Source organism: Phoenix dactylifera, chromosome 5 (assembly GCF_009389715.1).
Source record: "Phoenix dactylifera cultivar Barhee BC4 chromosome 5, palm_55x_up_171113_PBpolish2nd_filt_p, whole genome shotgun sequence".
NCBI lineage: Eukaryota > Viridiplantae > Streptophyta > Magnoliopsida > Arecales > Arecaceae > Phoenix > Phoenix dactylifera.
The window spans coordinates 9,664,726-9,679,432 of record NC_052396.1 but is presented as its reverse complement, the minus strand read 5'-3'; the positions used below and the strand labels follow the sequence as shown (position 1 = coordinate 9,679,432).

The 14,707-nt window shown below is 36.9% G+C and overlaps 1 protein-coding gene across 3 annotated transcripts in view; it reads right to left on the bottom strand.

Annotated features, from left to right (window-relative positions):
* LOC103695976 (kinesin-like protein KIN-UA) overlaps positions 1-14,707 on the bottom strand; it is a 37,868-nt gene that overhangs the window by 19,987 nt on the left and 3,174 nt on the right. For all 3 annotated transcript variants that reach the window (XR_003383237.2, XM_008777438.4, XM_017840342.3), the window contains exons 2-9: positions 13,026-13,126; positions 12,731-12,853; positions 8,344-8,529; positions 4,637-4,858; positions 4,357-4,513; positions 2,867-3,016; positions 1,780-1,868; positions 100-312 (exon numbers count right to left, since the gene is read on the bottom strand). Coding sequence is in view for 2 of the 3 variants with exons in the window: in XM_008777438.4 (XP_008775660.1) it covers positions 100-312; positions 1,780-1,868; positions 2,867-3,016; positions 4,357-4,513; positions 4,637-4,858; positions 8,344-8,529; positions 12,731-12,853; positions 13,026-13,126 (1,241 nt within the window). In the remaining variant the exon portion in view is untranslated. The remainder of the gene's footprint in view (positions 1-99; positions 313-1,779; positions 1,869-2,866; positions 3,017-4,356; positions 4,514-4,636; positions 4,859-8,343; positions 8,530-12,730; positions 12,854-13,025; positions 13,127-14,707) is intronic.

Genomic DNA, 14,707 nt, shown 5'->3' with positions numbered 1-14,707 from the left:
GAAAAACTTAAAAACACTGGATTTATTGTACAAAACCAAAACCTGGTAAAAAGCAGTAGGGACTTGTCTGCAAATTATAGTAGAAAAGATAGAGGTTACCTCAGACTTCACAACCAATTCCTTTTCTGCATCAGCTAAGGATGCTTCATACACTTTCAATTTTTTCTCCATTTGCTCTTTCTCAGTATCTCTAAGTTTTTGTTGTCTGTCCATATCTGATGTAAGATAGTCTATTTGGTACTCAAGCCTCCTACATAGACTCTCATAATCAACTTCCTCCTTTAACTTGATTGCGTTTACTATTTTCATTGCCTGGAATTATTAAAACCTCAAAAGATAGTCCAGCAAGAAAAATAATTGATAAATGAACTAATCCTATACATACTTATGAAATTTCAGCAAAAGATAATGCAAATTAAAAACAAAAACACACACTACACCATGAAACATGGGATACAAACTTGCTATCCAACTGAAGGAATGCAGCTCAAAAACAGCTGGTTGACTCTTGTAAAAAAAGGGAAAAATTCTTCTATTCCATCATAATCCCAAACAAGGGAGATCAAAGACTGGGTGCTAACTAAGAGAAATAGGACAATAAACTGAAACACAAGAGAACAGACTAAAAGCTTAACATTATTATGTCAGCGAAGTTCCGAATACAAGAAAGAGTGAAGTTCTGATTGCAAGAAAGAATGTTTTATCAGGGACAAAGAGGATTGGCCTCCAGACGCTTTCAACCAAATTAAATCAAAATGGTAATACGATTTTGGAACAGTATGTCAATAAACCAATTTTTGTGAATCAAGATGAGTTCTTAAAATTGGAATTTACTTTTTCCTCAAAAAGTGAAGATTACCATCAACCAATCTAACAAATGAAACATCTCTTTAACTTGGCCAACTTATTTGGAGGCTTCTATCATTTTCTCTACACTCTACAGTCTAAATCAAAAATATAAATAAAAAGATGGACCAAAGAAAGGATTTAAAATGCTTCTGGAACAGGGCAACCTGGACAATGGCTGATATAAATAAGTACATGCACCAGTGGTGCAGCACCGCCATACCAAAAAATTAAAAATAAAATCCTAAAAATATCAAACAACCAGATATCAAAAATGTTGAGCCGTAGTACAGCATGAACTGATATAAGCAGGCATGCCTGGTACTGTGGTACCAGCCCACGCTTGGGTGCAAGCCCAGGCTTGGCAAAGTTTGTGCAAGGCAACATGGTCCGGTACCTTAATTTCTTGGTCCAGAAAAGATCCAACTTGTTATGGCAAGTACTAACATGACTTCCCTTCCACATTACTTGAAGAATGAAACTTGACACAAAACAAGTAAAATGGATTTTTGAAATAGAAACTCTTCAGAAGTGAAAAGAAAATTAGTAACTCTGAGGGCCTATTTGGGTAATCCAGCAAGATTGAGCTGGATTTCCTGCTAGATTCATGGATTGGGCCGTTCATTTAAGCATGGCTCATATTAACCCAACACCTCCCAGCCCAAATCCAGTGAGAAGAGAAAAAAAGACCTTCATAGGCCTTTTTTTGCTTCCTGTAGGCCCACAGGCTGGGATTTAGATTGGGACTTCGAGAGGCCCATAGAAGATGTGGGTTGGGCGGGCGAGCAGGCCCAATTCCTGCAGGATATTCCTGCAGGAGTATCCAAACAAGCCCTAGAAAGGGAAGAATACAGGAGCAACTTCTCATCTAATTATCCGAACTTAAACATGTTCAGGAAGAAAATTGCCATCGAACTTTTGAATAGTACTAACCCTCTGCCCGAACATGATTGTGCTTGCCGTTTCAGAATAATGTCGTGCAGATGGACCAATTGTTACAATAAGAGATGTCCTTGCAGTGCCTGAACACAAAGAGATAAATAAGAAATCCTTAAAAAGATCCATTAGCATGATTGGAAAGCAAACAAAAATGTAAACACTGATGTAACAGTTAATATTTTAATAAATCTCTATTCAATCAGTGTCACATATTCCATTTTCAACTATGTAAACAAGAGCTAACATAAAATAGTTTAACTCAATGAGTAATAGATGGACAGCTAATTTTTTAGCCTAACATAAATGCATAATTCAAATTGCATACATGCTTTTTATCTACAATGTAGAGGATGCTGAAACTTGTTAAATATAACCAGGACAATTGTTGGATACTTATTTTAAGTATCCTCTTTTTTGGAATATAAAAGAGAGGCTCTTTGGAATATAAAAGAGGCTGGATACTCCCAAGGATAGCTCGAGTTACTTATCTGATGCTCCAAGAATGAGAGGAAGGCTTTTCTTTTTGATGAACGTTGACATTTTGATAATGGATACAATGGACGGTAACTTTAGATGTTGTGATGTTGATGCCATTATATAGAGTACGGACCATGGTCCTCGCTGTTGAATGATAACTATTTGATGAAGTTTGTGAACTTTGATGTTGTTGTATGGAACATGGACTATGTTTCTAGGAAAATTCACTATATTTTATGGTTTCCTTTTATGCATACCTAAAGAATATATTATGTTACGTGGTACTGGTCCATCTCGATGTATACCAGGCCTTTTATGCATACCATATCATATCATAATTTTTAAAAATTTGTAATAACGATGTGTTTGTACCATTTTTATATCCATGTCCATGCTTCATATATTTTCACTAGAAAGCTGCAAACACAATGCTAGACAAGTCCAACTAGACAAGTACAAGTAGCAATTTAATAGATCAAATCTAAAGGCAAAATATCTATAGCACAACTCAACTCAACTAAAAGCCCTATAAAATATTACAATATAGTGACAAGCAAAGCATCAAGACAATCTGGAAATGACAGAACAAGGTCAAGAAGAACACCTCCAAATGAATCACGAAGCAGCCTTGTGAGTTTGGAGTCTCTTATTGGTATATGAGGACTGTTCTCAGCTAACGCATTAATACACTTTCCAAGAGAAGTGAGTGATAGATTAATAAACTTAGCCTCTTCAAGCATGTGACCTTCACTGCCTGCAAATTTTTATCACTATTGTTGAGAAAATGCAATGATAGAGTAACCTGTAAAAGGACCGTGGATTCCAGTATTTACAATTATCAAACCAATAAATTTCAACAAATCTAAAGAATTAAATTCAAAAAGAAGCATTATTATCTTATCAACAACATATTATGGATCTTCATACCAATATTTTTACTTGATACATGTAGGAAACTGTGTACTACTGTACTTCATAAATCTTCCAATCAGCAACTTAACCCATCTATTTCAAGTTGAATATATGAGGTCCTTGGAGTTTCTAATCAATGTATAATTCTAAGTCAAGGTTTTGAAATTTTTCCTTGCAACCCTTTTCATGTTTCCTTAAGTTTTCTAGGTTTTCCCAAGCCACCAACCCAAATTCAAGCCTCTACACTTGAAAAAAATGTAATCATCAATATTTTTTTATGCAATATGTTTTACCATATCTTAATAACTGTATATGCATGCATGTATGTAAATATGTAGGTATTCATGTATAAAATCGGTAGAGTTATAATAGATAGACCATAAAAAACTAGTAGTTTGCACAGATCCAAATTCAAGGATAGAGTTACAAAATGAAAACATTAACTGTTGGATATGATCTAGAAATAGTAAAATACCTATGAACGAATATATGTATACAACTATACATACATGCATATAATATATATTGGCAGCTGCTTGCATTTGCATCAAGTTGTTCAAAATAAGAGCATGTGTGAACACAAAATAGTTGATCCTAGCGTGACACAAAAAATCATCAACATGACGCATAATACATCAGGCACATTTTATTCCTCGAATTTTGCATCATTCTCTGCAAAAGGATATGCATAACACCTTTTAAAAAATTGTGCAAAACAAAAAATAGTAAGCATTTGAAATATGGGCTAATAACCTACATAATATATCTTTTCCATTTATAAGAGAGAAACTTAGACCATGTACCTTCCAACTTCTATTTTCAAAGATGCCCTTCTTTTAGCCAAGTTGCCTTGGTTAGGTTTCCAAAGTCCAAACTAATTAAGCTGGTTGAATTCATGTTAAGAGCTGGTCAATAAACATTCTCAAACTTAATGACTAATGCCTAAAAATCCATGAGGAAAACTCCTTAGATGTAACAGAGATTGTCGGTAAGGTTAAGGTTCTGGTTTATGTAACAACGAATTTCCTAAATAATCTAGGTTTTATATAGAGTAGTAGTGTGAGAATGAAACAGTAATTAACTTTCAAATTCAATAGATAGAAGTTGTCTTGTAATTTGGCAGTATAAAATGTAATAGATGATAATTTACTGGGATATAATGGAATGACAGTAGAAGCATACCAGATTTGTCTATTCTTTCAGATCCTGCAAGATCAACAATAAGCAACTTGCTTTTTTGAACAATTGGCATGTGGAAAGATGGTAAATCACCATTCGAACTGCTAGCCAGAGAGGAGGCATCATTGTCCTCTTTCCTCTTAGATCTTCGGACATGAACCTATATACATGTCAAGATATAATGAAGTAATCAATAATGTAGATTTTCTAAACATGTCATGAGAGAATAACCATAATTCAATAAAGCAAAATCAAAACAATCAAAAACTTAGGGTGCACCCACCACAAGAATAGCATGACTTCGAGATGATTCAGTATTTAGTTTAGTATTTGCAGCATGGCGGTTTGCTTCACCAATTTGCAGCAGCTCCAGAAAATGGTCAAGATCTTGTATTTCAACTAGAGTAGCCCCAGGCAAGGACACCTCACCGGTTTTCGGATCCTCAACAATTGGAATATTGGTCTTTTCAGGTGCCAGCAGATCTTGTATTGATTCTAGATACAACTAAAATAATGATGAACAAGAATAAACCATTTATTGTTAACAAATATGTGATTAATGGAACAGGAATAAGGCAATTAATGGCATAAGGATAATCTAGTAAGCTCAAGTAAAAGAAATAAAATGATATTCATCTTCTACACTCCATCAGTTGTAAAGAAATTATTTCGGATGTGGCAGTTAAACCATTAGAGGCCTTCAAACTTCTATTAAATCATCTCCTACAAGTATTATTTTTCAGAATCGTAGTTTACAAGACCTGGATAAATCAAAAACAAAAAGAAAAAAACTAAAGAGGACAAATTGGAAATTTTAATATAAGCATCAAGAAGTTCAAAGGAAACCATAGAAGTATCATATCCAGTTATTCATGGAGCAATATTTTGTTCTACATGGTTCAAGTTGGCCAACAGCCCCAATCATTTCTACTCAAGAAATGATACAAGAATACGCAGGTATGTGTATAATTTAAAAATTAAACATGCTTTGTGCAACTCCAACAAGCATACAGTATATCATTAGTGCATACCAAGGATTGTCGAACCGGTACCAGGTGCCGTACCAGTCGGTGCCCGGTCCGGTTAGGACCAAACCGAACCGGTACCGAACCAGTCGCCAAAAATGCCACAGCACGCGCTGTGGCCAAAAATGCAACAGCGCAATGCGCTGTGGCAAATCTAACCGAACTCAGTGCGAATTGATCGGTTCGCACCGAGTCCTAGCCGAACCGGTCCAATTCCATCCGGTTCGCTCTTGTATCGGCCGGTTCCGGCCCCGTAACCATTTTATATGCCCGAACCGACCGACCCGGTCCGAGAAGGAACCGCCGGTCAACTTAGTTTGGCCTGAATCGAGCGGTACGATCCGGTTCGGCATTCCTTGGTGCATACTAATGAGTATGCAAGGTATATTTGTGTTACCGTCAAGTACTGGATATATGATCCTACATGGTCTATTATTCTTTATATGCTAGATCTACTCCCATCTTCTTTCATTAAATCTTCAAAAAGAGAGCGGTGTTCGAGCCTTCAAGGTCTTAGTTATTGCACATATCATGTCAAAGTAATAATATACTGTTTGACCTATTTTGTGTGCCTCGAATGTAATTTGGCAACCTTTTCATCAAGGAGACTACATCGAACTCATACCTCAAAGATGTATCGGTCTATATAAGAGCGGTAATGTGTTAGGTCTGGTTAGGTTGTGGCTGAGTCAAGTTAGGATGACAATATAGGAAGCCTTGAGTCATACCTAACTCAACCTTACATTGGGCCGAGACCTTTGACCCATTACCCACCCATGGGTCAATCCTTGTACTGACTTGACCTGTTTGACCTCTAACATTGTTAAGTTGCAAACCTAACCCGACTAGCGCAATCCTTACAATTCCTAGTGTCTCGTTTCCAAGATAAATTCAATGAATATTAGAGAGAAGACCAACCACAATAGATCCTTACCAAGGTCATGACTCAACTGACATAAATTATCTCAACCCAAATAGAACTCTACTCTCATGACTTGAGTCAGGTCAAAGCTCCGACCCATCCTGACCAGATTAAAATCCAGGTCAAAAATGTTCAACCCAAACCATCCCAAATAGAGACGGTTCAGGTCAGTTATTGCCTCCCAAAGGTCTGTGGCTCTTAAAATTGTTTATTTGTGCATATGTCATCTCCTTACACACATTTCATCTTGTTACAATCTCATGCTGACTGACAAGAAGTGGTACTTGAATTTGCAACAAAGTGCCTAGAGGAAGTCCAAGCTAACATGGATGAACATTTTGAAAATGAATATGTAAAGTTTAGAAATATTTTGTCAAGCCCTATAATTTTGTAAGCTGACCCCGCATAAGAGTTAGGGAATTTAGATTTGGCTGAGGAGAACAATTTGTTTTTCTATTACATGAAACAACATACAGTATGCATCATTTGAAAATTACAAAAAATTATAGGGAATAAAAAATATGATTTGCAATTTTGATAAGAGGTATTGGAGGTATTGGTCCTAAGAAAAGAGATATAAGGTTACCTGGACAACAAGTAACTGTCAATAGTGGACTTGTAAGTTGTAACAGAAAAATCAGGTTTTTAGCACTGAGTTCTATTGCAGTATCAATATAAACTACATAACTAAAATATTCCTTCAGAAGATCATCAAGTGATTATTAGAAGGATTAAATGATATAAAGGAAAAGGAAACTAATTCCTTGAATCAATTACTTATAATTTCCATGACTAAAATTAAAACTAAAAGAAGCAGCAATCTGAATACATCATGGAAATATAAAAAATACACAGGAATAAGGTGAAGGAAATTAAAGAAGAGATGAGAGGAAAAGGCAAAAACACATTGAATTCGAAGGAAAAGGGATCAAATCATGGCCTGTATTTTTATTTTCTTTTCTTCAAAACAGCTCACATAAATTCACTTATTATGGTCAATCATAGGACTTCTTAAGTCTTGGTCGTGCCAATGCTACATTGTACTGGCCAAGGGTCATTTAGTTTTGCTTGGGTATGCATTAAAATTTTCACCCAAACATTGAATGGGTTGGGTATGGGTATGGGTTAGAGCTTCGACCTAACTGAGGTCATGATGCTAAAGTTTTATTTGGATCAAGATGGTATAAATCCCATTGAATCATGACCTTGTGTAAAGATCTTGTGAGTTGTTAGTCTTTTTTCCAATATTATTTGTTTAAAAGAAGAGTTTAAGCAGCATATGGTTTCACTGATAACCAAGAGGAAAGGTATAAGTTATTCTCTTATCCTCCTTATTTTTCAAACATTGAAGGTGATGATGAGTGAAAAAAAAAAGTTCAGTTCAGATTTTCTTGTACTCTCAGAACTTTTATTTACATAATTTCAAGAGTGGGTTATAGAGTTTTATTTTAAATAAGATTCATCTAAAAGAGTCCTACTTTAGCTTATGTTGGGTTTGGTAATTAATAGGGTTATTATAGAGTTTTATTTTAAATAGGATTCGTCTAAAAGCGAGCGCGGGCCAGTTCATCCACGTGGGGCAGCGCGCCTGTATAGGGTTATTATAGAGTTTTATTTTAAATAGAATTCGTCTAAAAGCGAGCGCAGGCTAGTTCATCCGCTCATCCGTGCGGGGCAGCGCACAGGCGCGCTGCCCCCCACGGATCATAAATGCCATAGAGTGGCATTTAGTGCCACTCTGTGGCCAGCCTTTTATCCACGCGCGTCCGCGTACAGACGTGAACCAAAAAAAGAAGGGCAGGAGACCGGTGCTAATGCATGCCAATAACCTAACAGAAAACAGCAAAATATGTTACAGCAGCTTTTGAACAGAAAAAATATAATGTGATCCTTAAACTTTAACCATGATTATGGTTTGTACTAATGGATTTAGGCCCATGGAAAAATGTGATGTGCTGCAGTATACCCTATAGTGCGTCACAAGGACTCAGGGAAAGGAAGAAAACTGCAAAATCTAAAACTAGAGTGATTAAATCCGCAAACCTGCAAGTAGGAAACTGCCACAAAATCAAGGTTAGAATTGGTATTGGCAATAGTGTCCTCCAATGCTCTGACCATAATACCACGTTCTGATGGGTCATCTTTCCCAAGCCGACCAACTGTGTAAGTTTTTCCGGTTCCTGTTTGACCGTAAACCATCACTGTCCCATTGTACCCATCTAATATGCTCTGCAGAAAATATATCACAATAAAACAAGTATTCAACAAGGCCATTCACAAAGGTATCAATATGAAAATAACTTATTTAGTGCACAGTAACTTCTTATGTAAGTAAATAATGCACACCTCTAACGAACCATTGTCTTAAAGTATGACCATCGAAAAGGGAACCGAAAACATCATTATTTCCAAAACTGCATGCAATGAAACCCAATCTTCCCAATTAACTTAGGAACTATAGTTTGAAATATTCGAGCAGGATTTTCAACTATGGAAACAATGTTTATGGAACTATCAGTGTTACAAACCTATACCATCTGAATGTCATTCATATTGCCTAAATGTTCTTTAAGTTCCTTTACACAAAGTCCACCAAAATAAAGTAAAATAAAGTTCAAATGGGTGCTTTTCAAAGTGGTAAATGAGTCATTCAATGATCTAGATCGGATGGATTCTATTTCTTTCCTCAATAGCTTTCAAAAACTTGCTATTGCAATGCCACATTTCCAATTAATATTCTAAAACATTACTTCACGATCTTACAAAAAATTATTAGTGTAATCATAGTATGCCGTACCGGCCCGAACCGGACGGTACAGAACGTACCATGCCGTATCAGTTCGGTACCAGTGGCATTCCGACATTCGGTACGCTAAAAAACTTTGTACCGTACCGTACTGACACTATGCTAGTGTGGCACCAGTACAGAGTTCGGTATCAAGATGGCGAACCATGAGTATAATATTAATGTGCATCCAACTACTCAATAAAACTATTTCTGGATACAAATCTGTAACTATATATATGAAATTGATTCCACATATATGGAAGCAAGTTGTTAGCTTATTATTATTATTATGACTACAATTATTATAACTAGCACTGTTGAAATTGATTCCATATGCAAAAAAGTTTAGCATTTGCATTAGTAACATAATTGTAATTGTTAAGAGGCTCAGGCAATAACAAGAAACAATATTGATAAAAAATGAAAAACCCCATCATATGAATAGAGACTCAATTTTTTCATGTATTTCCATACATACATACATTTTTATATTCATTTGTGTATAATTTCATAAACAGATATAGGGATCATGTTTCAATTTGCCTCTTTAGCTTATAATAGCATCAAAGAGATGAATTCACCTTCCTAAACAAATTGTCTTCTTCCATCTTTATATAGATTATTTGAACTCCTACAGGAACTTTAGGACATTATTCCCTCATTGATTAAGCTTTAATTGCATTTTCAAAGCCCAAAGTGAGAACAAGCTGAGAGCAGAGCTCAAACAAGCACAATTCTATGAATTTCAACCATTAAAGAATATCAATCTATCCAAAATTGGGCCTTTATGGTGATAACCTCTCTTGCAAGTAGATGCCTTGGTCAAGAATTATGCACCACCTTAATAGGTTGTTTAGCAACCTAGGATTTCACCCAAAAAGACTAGCCAGAAGGTATTATTGGGATTCCTTGGACTTGTATATGTACCAAAGTTCTAGCTAGTGTATAATCAATATGGGACTAAATACACACCTGCATGCAAGGTCAACGGAATCATCCCGAACAGGCAGTTCCGGTCGTACCAAGCTATCTGACGGCTGACCGGAACGGTACCGGCAACAAAAACGAAACTTGTTGCCGGAGGGAGAGGAGAAGGAAAGAGAGAAAAAGAGAGCAAGCGAGGAAGGGAGAAAGAGGGAGAGGAAGGAAGAGAGAGGGAGGTGGAGGCCAGCCGGCGAAGGCTGGCGAGCTGCACGGAGGACGCTCCTCCGAACTCCACGGCCAGAAAACAGGCCGGGTCCCCTAAACAAGGGTCCTTTTTTTCACAATTTTTAAGTAAAGTCGGCAAATCACTTGTCGACTTCACTTAAAAATCACGAAATTAAGAAGAAGCTAAAACCATTATTTCGAACAAAACAGGATTTTCGGTTGCGAAGCCTTCCTTCGCCTCTTGCCCGGGTCGTCGGCCCTCCACCAACCTTCGCCACCCTCTTTTTCTCTCACTCCCTCTCTCTCCCTTCTCTCTTTTTGTGTCTCCCATTCGCCCTCTTTCCCACCTCCTCTACTATGTCGGTACAAGCCCGGCACGGCACAGCGCCGCCCCGTACCGACCCGTGCCACCGAGCAACCGGTCTGAGGCCCAGTACCGGCACAGCAGACCATGCCTGCATGGGTCCTCACATTCCCCCCATTTAAGTCCTAGTTTCTAGGTTAAGGGTCCAAATCCAATTATAAAGACAACGATCAGCCTATATTCAGCCCCAAATAAGCCTATGCTATAGTATCCCCTAGTCTACATTGGCCATAGGTCCATAATACATTGTCCCGGTCTGTATTAGTGTGTATCAAGCATGCATACCATATTGGTATTGAACTTGTAGACGGTATCAAAAAAGCATCGAGTATTGGTATGCCAAACCAACCCCTGTACCGGACGTACCAACACTAAACCAAGATGGTATCAATATGGGGGTCGATGGCAAGATTGCAAACCTTAGCCAAGTTAGCTCTGATACCACTTGCAATGATCTACGTCCTCTAGAAAAAGTTAGCCGAAAGGTATTAATTAGATTTTTGATCTAATATAAATATCCAAGATCTCACCAGTGCACAACAATGTGGGACTAAACACACATCTGCATAGGATCTCATATACTCCTCTTATTTAAGTCCTGGTTTTCTCATCAGGCTAAGGGAACAAATCCAATCATTAAACACTACGATCAGCCTATGGTTAGCTCCAAACAGACCTATTCTACAATGTCCCCTCATCCACATGAGCCATAGACTGGATCCGTTCTGAATTCTGATACTATCTGTAATGACCCAAGACCTCCCCCATAAGAGCTAACCGAAAGGTATTATTTAGTTTTTTGTTCCTACATAAGTATCCAAGATCTCACAGTGCACAATCGCGTGTGCTTAGTCTCACATCAATTGTATGCTAAGAAAATCTTGGATACTTATACAAAACCAAAAAATTTAAATAATACCTTCTAACTAGCCTTATTAAGTAAGGTCTTGGATTGCTACAAAATGGTATCAAAGTGGACCCAACCCACAGCCCATGTGGACGAGGAAACACTACAACACAAATGTTTTGAGGTTGATCACAGGCTGATCATAGTGTTTATGATTGGATTTGATAGAAATTGGATCCTTAGCCCGGTAAGGATAACACGTCTTAAACCAAGAGAGTGTGTAAAGCATATGTTTTGTCCCCCACATTGGTTGGGCATTGGGGAGAACTTGGGTACTTATATAGGGCCAAAAAATCCAAATAATACCTTCCAGGTAGCTTTGTGGTCGAGGTCCTAAGTTGTTACAGGTTGAAATGTGGTTCAGAGCTAATCAAGGGGCACAAGATGTCTGAAAACCAAACAAAGAGGTAAAGGTTCCACAAAAATCAAACAGGACACAACATTTACATTACATAGGATATGATGCAGATGCCTCTACGAACTCTTACTTCTCAATATCAAGTGATGGAGAAAGGACACACAAGCATTGGAGAAGCCTCATATCTGGTTTATCCACAGACAAGACAGAATGAGATTGAAGGAGAAACCTGGAAAAGAATGAGGTAGAAAGAGGTGATATGAATGGGAGGAAGAGGAAAAGAGAGGTCAAGTAGGTAACAGAAAGAAGGAGAGAAAATGTCCATCTTCCTCTTCAAGTGTGCAAAACATATAATCAGTTTGGTTAAGAGGTATGAAATATATAAAGAGGAAAGAAAGAGACACACGATGTCATGATTTTAGGGCTTGATGAGGACTCTTGGATCATTGCTTCAAATCAGCCCAAAAAATTGTAGATAGTGGACTGCACTTACTTGGTCGTATGTTAGTGCATATGTAAGAAAAACCACATCAAATACATATGTTCACTCCTTTATGTAACTCCTAACAAATAAAGAAAGATGAGAGGGAGAGGGAGAGAAGAAGAAGGAGAGGGAAGGGAGGAAGAAGCAGCTTAGATTGACTTAATAAATTTATAGAACATGGGTACTGAGTCAATGAAATGGGTGAAAAATCATAGAATGGCAAGTTCAGATGGTTCTCATTAACCCAGAAAAATCCACAATACATCTCATGATCAGGTATTAGTGTCAAATAAATCCACTGCATCAATTATTGTTATTTTATGTGTGTGTATGTGTTGTATGATGCAAAGAGAAGTATTATGATAGATTTCATCACTTACTTCCACTACAGGTTTTGCAACAGCTTCATAAACACGCCTTTGAGAAGCACTTTCCGTGAAAACCTCATCAAATTTATAGGACTCAGAGCTCCAATTATTTTTTCTCAACTTCAGCCTGTTCAGCTGCAAGTAACCAATGCAAATAATTAATATAAAAAATACAATAATCTCAGTTATTTGAGTTGTATCAGATGAATGAATAAATATTTGTAATCAAAGACATTGACTTCTTTATTTTTTTTAAAGATAAAAGTAGCAAAAAATTCAAGAATATAATTGGCTGGAAAGTGAAAACCTCAGGCTGCAATTCGACACAATCAGTGAAGTCTGCATCAAAAGGAAAATCCTCAGCATTCTTAGGCCGAAGTCTAACAGCCACCCGCACTCTTCCACTATCTGAGATTTGAAAAGCAGATCATCAGCTTTTTGGATGAACTAAGGGATAAAAAAGAGGTCACCAGGAAAAGCAAGGTGCTAATAGATATTGATTGTGTGTGTATGAGCAAAAAGTTGTCTAATGTAATTTTACTAGGTGGATGAGTATTTTTCATGGTCAACTAACAATAAAACTCAAATATCTGTACATATGGACATATATAATTGACTGCTTTTACATTGCTAGGTTTGATGAGTATGATCATTCCCTCATTTAAAATTCATGGAGGGCTTCTAGATTGATGATTCAGACTAGTGATTAGAATATAAATCATCCGAAATGCCAAAAACCTAAAAAGCAGTTATTTTTGGAGTTATGGAACAAAAAATTGCTAAAAGTACAAACATTGACCAACAAGACAGTTTTGTAGTCAGAAGGCATGCAAGCACATGCTCTAAGATGTGCAGATCATGACAGAGTATAGACTGTTTACTTGGATGGCCTAACCATCCCTTAGCCATAAGAACAATACTATCAGTTATACCCTGCGAATCCTAGAGTTAGAAGTGTGTGTGTGTATATATAGATAAACAAGTTCCTATAATAGTGCATAAGTATGCGAGGAGATCTATATTGAGAATCCACTTAGTTAATCATGATGTACAATATCTTAAATGACTTATTTTTAAAAAAAATCAAGTTTTTTCAGATATATATAGCTCATCCATCAACTGGACCATAAAAGATCAAATTCATTGAACTTCAGTCCAAATATGATTTAAGATGTATGTACTAGGATAGATGAAGAGGGTGAGCCTTGGCACAATGGTATGTTTGTTCCATTGTAACCTGAGTGTCGCGGGTTCGGAATATGGAATAGCTTCTTCACAGGTGGGGGTAAGGCTGCATGCATCCACCCCTTGCTAGACCCTGTAGTAGTGGGAGTCTCGTGCACTATGATGTCTTTTATGTTAAGATAGATAGTCATAGAACAGACTCTTGACTTATATGACCAACCTAGAATATTTGGCACCTAACTCTAGTGGTAACATCCCTTTTGTGCCTGCTTCATACATCAAAAGTAAACCTCCAAAATATTTATAAGGTACTTAAGCTAGATGCTGTAAATAATAGCATATCAAGCAATAGAATCTCACCTTATACTTAACTATATCAGCAATCCACTCAGAAAAAAGAAAAAATACACTAGGAACTAAAATAACATAGATCATATCTATTTTAGAGGGTAAAAATCATTTTTGAATCAACCACAACAATATATTGTAATTTATCAATGAATTGTTATGATAGAAAAAAAAATATGCAGCAATATAGACTAGCATATCTGATAAAATTTAGATATAAGCTTGAAGTGTTCTTTTGGTGCATTTACCTTCCATAATACTTTATTTTTTGTTTTCTACTTCAAGTTGTTGATGTGGTACATTGCAAGCCTTTTTGCAAATGTTTGTAAGAAACAAGAGTGCAACCAAAAATAGTCTCTCCCAACCTTTAAGGGGCTTTCCTTGTTCTCTGCCTCCATATCCGACCCAAGGTAGCATTAGATCAATCTATGAATTTCCTCCTATAACTTGGCCTTG